General features: G+C 45.9%; 1 protein-coding gene across 1 annotated transcript; it reads right to left on the bottom strand.

Moving 5' to 3' along the window:
* Positions 1 to 1688: 1688 nt before the first annotated feature.
* RPS4X (ribosomal protein S4 X-linked) lies at positions 1689 to 6359 on the bottom strand. Its single transcript, XM_009197806.2, has 7 exons — positions 6237 to 6359; positions 5183 to 5260; positions 4574 to 4754; positions 4070 to 4167; positions 2853 to 3024; positions 2318 to 2475; positions 1689 to 1858 (listed from the first exon to the last, which is right to left on the bottom strand). The coding sequence occupies exons 1-7, from the start codon at positions 6237 to 6239 to the stop codon at positions 1757 to 1759; spliced, it is 792 nt and encodes a 263-aa protein (XP_009196070.1). The 5' UTR covers positions 6240 to 6359; the 3' UTR covers positions 1689 to 1756.
* Between the last annotated feature and the right edge of the window lie 437 nt (positions 6360 to 6796).

Below are 6796 nucleotides of genomic sequence, written 5' to 3'. Positions count from 1 at the left end.
TGGCCCAGGTACAGTGGCTCACACCTGTAATCCCAGCACTTTGGGAGGCCAGGGTGGGAGGACCACTTGAGCCCAGGAATTCAAGACTGGCCTGCCCAATGTAGCAAGACCTTCCCTACAGAAACAAATTAACTTGGCGTCACGGTGCGTGCCTATAGTCCCAGTTACTCAGGAGGCTGCGGCTGGAGGATCTCTTGAGCCCAGGAGTTTGAGGCTGCATTGAGCTATGACTGAACCATTGCACTCCAGCCTGGGTGACGGAGCAAAACCCTGTCTCTTAAAAAAGTTAATGGGACCCCAGCCAGTCATGCTTTGGCATCTGCAATATGAATGGCAGAGAAGCCCTACAGGACCAAATCTGGGCTTCAGGAACCCTGGGCGTGCCTCCTTTAGCTGATTTTCTCTGGCAAGACCAAGTAGTCTGCTGACTCAAAGCCCAGGATGCTGCCAGGGTAGAGACACTGCCCTAAGCCACAGTGCCTCTGCAAGCCTCTTATCCACTGCTAAACCATTATGCCTGGGAAACAGGGACCATTTAACATTCCCAGCTAAATATGCCAAGTGACTTTACATGTTTATTTTATCTTAAAGATGTCCAAAACACAACTGATTTTCTAAAACCTGTGATGGTGGGATGATTAAGCCTCAGTGGTCTACAGCAAGTTAAATGCAGGTGATGTGAGATACAGCATTTACAAGGGAGTACCTCTCAACATAGGGCAACTTCGCTTCCCAGAGGGCATTTGGCAATGTCTGAAGTAATTTTTGTATTATGACTCAGGGGGTGGGGGGCGGATATCTAGTGGATAGAGGATAGGAATATTGTTAAACATCACACAATGAACAGGACAGCTGCCCACAAATTATGTAGCGCCAAACGTTAACAGTAAGCTGAAAAGCCCTGCTATATGTGGCAAGGGAGGTTTTCATTTTTAGCAGGAAGACATGCTTTACAGGGTAACAGGAACAAGAGAGCGGGTTGAGAGAAGGTTGAAATCACAAGGCAGGATAATTGACACTGAGACGGGAGGGACTGGATTGAGGAAAAGGTGTGTGACAGTAGACCCCATGAAGCAGGGGCACATCTTCCTGAGACTGGCAAGCAAACCTGACATGACCTGACACATTTGGGCAAGCAAGAACAGGTTTATGTTCTACATCTCTGTCCTCTGAAAAACAAAGTTGAGGACTGCAGCGGCAGCTGGAGATTAATAAGGGCACTAAGTCCATGGAAGTGCACTGCTTTGCAACATCAACAGCTCATTTACGATGACCTTTAAGGGCAGCTGGAGATTTTCATCCTGCGTTTGGCAAGATGGGCACAGGAATGGGAAAAACAGATGAGCCAGGCTTGTGGATGGGCTAGTGCAATAAAGACTGGAGACGAAAATGAGGGCAGATTTTTAAAAAGCCAAGGGAGCTTAACAGGGCAGAGGGGCCCACTAGGTAGAGAAGTTCTTGGCCAAGTCAAGGGGTGAGATCAATACTCTGGGATTTCTTGGCTGTCTCTACTCCTTGGTTAGTTGCTGTTCCTTTCCCAAGTCTGGTATCTTCTACTTCCCACCACTAAGCCCAGCCAATAACACAGACTGCCTAAGCCTGCCTGAGAATTTAATCACTGTTCATGTTATACAGTAAAATAGCAGGAAACTGAATTTAAAAAAAATAAACCCCCAACAAAACCAAAATGCTATTAATCCTGCCACAATATTTTTAATTACGTACAAAGGTCTGACATGGCACCCAGGGACCCATTTCACCCACTGCTCTGTTTGGCCGCCAGTCTTTTGTCTCTCTCTTCAGCAATGGTGAGGCGGATACCCTTTCCTCGGGGAAGAGAAATCCATGGTTTGTTGCCCTGGAAGAGAAAACAAGGAGAATGAAAACCCACCACACACCAACTCATAGTGGCTTGGCACATGCTACACTTGTCACCTCGTTTAACACAACTGAAGTCTGTTTGTGAGAGCACTTGGCATCAGCTAGGCAGTTTTAAGACACGGATGCTGGTTACCAAAAGTACCCACTGCTTGGGTTTCTGGGGCTGTCCTATGAAACTCACTGTATGCCCTTCATAATTAACATCTTATAAGTTTATTGTGCATAGCAGGTACCCACCATTTATTCAAGGGAGTCAAAGTTTAGTAGTACCTAAGGCTAATCATTATGACTCAGCCCAGCTCTGCGTGAGTCCTATCCAGAGGAGGCTTTGCACTAGGTTCAGCAGAGCCAGCCAGAAGCCTGGATGCTGCAATCCCAGCACCCATCTGCACTGACATACTTCCCCGGACTAGAGAGAGAGAAAACCCAGACTTACCTTGCCAATAACAAAAATGTTGGAAAGTCGAGTGGCAAAGCTGTTGCCATTGGCATCTTTCACGTGAACCACGTCAAAAGATCCAGGATGCCTCTCTCTGTTGGTGATCACACCAATTCTTCCCAGGTTAGCACCTCCAGTCACCATACACAGGTTACCTAGGCAGGAAGAAATCATCTGCTTCAACCCAATATAACAAATGACAAGCAGTTCAGAGATGGGTCCAAAACAAATTTTATTCCTCCTTTCCCCCCTCATTTGCATTTCCTCATACGGAAGTGCTGTCCATGCTAGGACTCCCGGGGCTCACACCTATAATCAGTTCGAGAACCGTCTGGGCAACAGAGTAAGACCCCCCTCTATAAAACACAGTTTAAAAGAAGAAATGAATATTCTGAGCATTTGTGCCTCTGGCTATAAACAAACCTGGGGGATCGGAGCACATGGTTTTTAATAAAAAGATACCCAGACCCTGTGCAATTCATAATGATCTAGGCCTTAAAGAGGGTACCCAGGTAGCACAGAGGATGCTTACCAGTGTCGAACTTGATGAAATCAGTAATCTTGCCAGTCTCCAAATCAATCTGAATGGTATCATTCACCTTGATGAGGGGATCGGGGTAGCGGATGGTACGGGCATCATGAGTCACCAGATGAGGGATTCCTTTTGTGCCCACAAAGATCTTTCTCACTTTGCATAACTTGTACTAGAAAAATACAAGGGTTAACCACATTCAATCCATCTCACATGTACTTTTTAACCCTACACAGGAACCATGGGTTCCCTAACTGCTGCAGAGTAATTGTGGCGCTGACCGTTCTTTCCAACCTCAAGTGTATGTTGCATACAGCCCTTCTCTAGGCTCATCCTCTAACATCCACCATTGCCCTCCACTCCTCCAACATAAATGCCACTCCAGTTTCCCAAGCTCTTTAAGCCTTATGGGGCCCTGGGAATTCTTCCCTTTAACTTGACTTTATCTTAATAGCTCCCTGTACTGAGTTTTGTTTCACCAACAGCAATTGTATTACCAGTTCATCCAATCAACAAATATTTCACATAGCATTTCAATTTTGGATCTCTACTCCCTAATATCAAATCATCACAGATGCCACTGGATGTGCCCTCCAGCCTGCTGATAACAAGGTTGTGCAAAAGGAAATTAGGAGCCACATAAGCCAATTAAATTAACCTTCATTTACAGCCAATAATCCAAACAGCCCTAAACTTTTGTGTAAAACCATCAAAACAAACTGGATTAAATAATCAAAGACTGTAATCTTTTTCTAAACCTCAAGCTAGTGCCTCAAGGACCGTCCATTTCCTCCATGGACACCTTCCCCTCCCCAAAGTAAAGCTACCCCCACAAATGGAGACATGGAAGGGCTCATACTTCAGGTACCCAATAAACAAGTTCCTAGAAATCATTCTCCTTGACTCTTAAGAGACACCAGGAAGTCACGGTTCAATGGAATTCATTTCTACCACAAAAAAAGAAAATCTGCTGAGGAAGTTAACTTCAAACGGGTGTCAATTTTAGGTATCCAGCAATGCTCTACAGCTATCAGCCAGACTTTTAATAAATTTACATGTAAGATAGAATCTCATCAAATTGTTAGCTTGATATTAATAGGTATGAGATTTTAAGTAATCAATACCCACCTCATTGCAAGCAGCACTCGCACTGAACGCAGGCCCTTACAACTAAGTAACTATACTGAGTAAAGACCCAGTTTGCTTGCCACACTCACCTTGGCCTCCTCAGGTGTAATACGATGTACAGCAAAGCGACCCTTGGTGTCATAGATCAGACGGAAATTCTCTCCCGTCTTGTCAATGCTGATGACATCTGAAATCAAGCAGTAACCCGTTACTACATACAGTGATCCCCACTACCTCATGCCAAGCAACCACCATAGCTCTCTAAGACAAAAAAAGAACCCCCATGTGCCTCCCAGTTCTAATCAAACAAGGATTCTAAAGATTAAAGATCATGGCCAGATCTTCAATATTTCAAAATGCCGTTTTTATGACTGCATGTAAAATTTAAAAGTGAATAGAAATTTAGTTTTGAGAAACATTTCATTTTTATTTGCATATTTTTTATTTAAGTAAAAAACAGAGGGAAAGTCAGGCTGTTTCTGAGAGACTTGACAGATTACAAAAGTTAGAGATATGATCAAGCCCTATGGTATTCGGATACCATAGGGCTTCCATCCATATGCATCTCCAGAGTAGTTAAAACTTCTACTTACCCATGAATCCAGCAGGGTAGGTTATATCAGTTCGGACCTTGCCATCGATCTTAATGAACCGCTGCATGCAAATCTTCTTTACTTCATCTCCTGTCAGGGCATACTTAAGTCTGTTCCTTAGGAAGATGATGAGGGGGAGACACTCTCTCAACTTGTGGGGACCGGTGGATGGACGAGGAGCCTGTAACATTAAAAATGATAATCACTGTTGGGATTCACTCAAGCACTCAAACCCACCTCCTAGTCCACTAGATCCGCTAACTGAACACCAAGACTGTCCATTACACCCAACTTGGGCTTTTACACAGGAGGTGTAAAAAGCTTCCAAAACTATTTCATACCTTAAAGTTTTACAGCATCTTCCCTGTCAGAGGACTAGGATCATTAAGAACATGAATCGAGTCCATGTAAATGTACTATATGGTATGTGGAATAAACGAGGTACAAAAATATTAAACAGACTGGAAGTGGGGGACAGCTAGATAGCACAGCTCCTTCAAGAGCAGAGGAAGCCAACAACAGATATTCCTCCCCTAGCCTGGTCCCCAAATGAGTCCTGGTAGGCACTTAAAAACAGTGGCCACGGAAATATTTATATAAGATACTTACAAACACACCGGTCAATTTATCCAGCATCCAATGCTTTGGAGCTGCTACCCGCTTCAGATGCTTCTTGGGACCACGAGCCTGAAAGTTTTAGGTTGCAATGCTGTTAATCAGGTTTCAGAGCAGCTTACAAAACCTAGTGTGTAACTTCTAGAAAGAACTCTGCTTAGTTTCATCTTCAGCAAAATGTGGACAATATTAAAGAAGTGTAGTTCCGATAAAACAGAAGCAGCAAAGTTACCTAGCAAATACCGTGAGATCCATAAGCTGCAACAAGTCTTCTTATTGTAACAGAGAAGATTCTTGGTTACTATGTTTCAGAACGTTTACTGATTACTATCTCTCAGAACCTTGCTAAAGTGTTTCCATGTTACTGTTTGAAACTGTCTGTTTAGAGGTTAGGGTCTTTCCAGGACACCATACTAGTGAAATGGCCAGGGGGACGCACAGCAACAGAAATGAGCCAGGAGTCTGCCTGTGTTTCTAAAGTTTTCACAGTTTATTACCGTCTGTTTTTGACACGTCTGGAACAAGATTATTCTGACACCCGCACACACACATGTGCTGCTCCTTCGTACACTAAAGCCAAAAGCTGACACCAATTTTACTTTGAAAAGAGTAAGGAAGCCTCTTTAATGCTGTGTCCAGATGCTTACTGGCCACACATGGTAAAGTCGGGCCGTGCCAAAAAGACAATGACAAAGAAAACCTTTCTCCGCCGGGCGGACCCAGCGCCCACCCGCCTCGGGCTCGCAGTCTCTGCTCCCGGCCCAGCCGCGGCTCCGGCCGGGGAGGAAAAACAGTTTCTCCCGGAACAGGACGTGTGGCCGGGTCAGAGACAGAGGCCTTCCCAACAGCAGCACCAGATTCGCGCCTCCCCAACGCTAGGCCAGCGTTCGCTCTTCGCCCTGGAGCCCGTCCCGGCCTACCACGGAGGCCGTGATCCCTTCGCCTCTGCCCGGCCATCCCCAGTACGAGTCCCGAGACCTCGGGCAGCCCCGGCCCGGGGAGGATGGAGGTGGATACGTCCTAGGAGCTCGCTAAGTAAACAGCTTACCATGGCTGCGTTAGGCAAGGAAAGAGGACCTCCGTCTTCCGGTGCGCGTAGAAATTGGGCCCGGAGACTGCGCGCGCCGGCTATTGAGATGCTCCGCCCAGTTCAGCCCTTTGCTGGCGCGCTGGGACTCTTTCTTGCCATCTGCTGGTGGGAGGTCGGAAGTCCGGAGCTGGAGAACCACGGCGGAAAGAGGGTGTCTCCTAAGGGCGATTTCCTCCCTCCCCTTTTTCCGCCCTTCCTCCTCCCATATTTGCTGAGCGTCTCCTGTGTGCCTGATTCTGTGCTAGGTGCTGGGAATACAAAGATGAACTACACAACATCCCTGCCCTCAAGGAGAGTTCAAAGTGAGCCTACTTCCAATCTCACGTACAGATGATTATATAATCAATAGAATACATTTTAATAAATATTTAATGTTATTTCTTAAACGTATTTTGTCTGTCCCTTTTTCGTGTTCCCTCGAGCCAGCCAGGCAGCCATACTGAGTTGGGAAGAGCCAACAATGTTTTTAACCCCCTCTTGCTTCTCTGCTTTAACCCTGACATCACCCCCCCCCCTCC

The sequence above is a fragment of the Papio anubis genome, chromosome X (genome assembly GCF_008728515.1).
Source record: "Papio anubis isolate 15944 chromosome X, Panubis1.0, whole genome shotgun sequence".
Lineage (NCBI taxonomy): Eukaryota > Metazoa > Chordata > Mammalia > Primates > Cercopithecidae > Papio > Papio anubis.
Note: the sequence above shows the minus strand (reverse complement) of the source record. Positions and strands in the feature narration are given on the sequence as shown.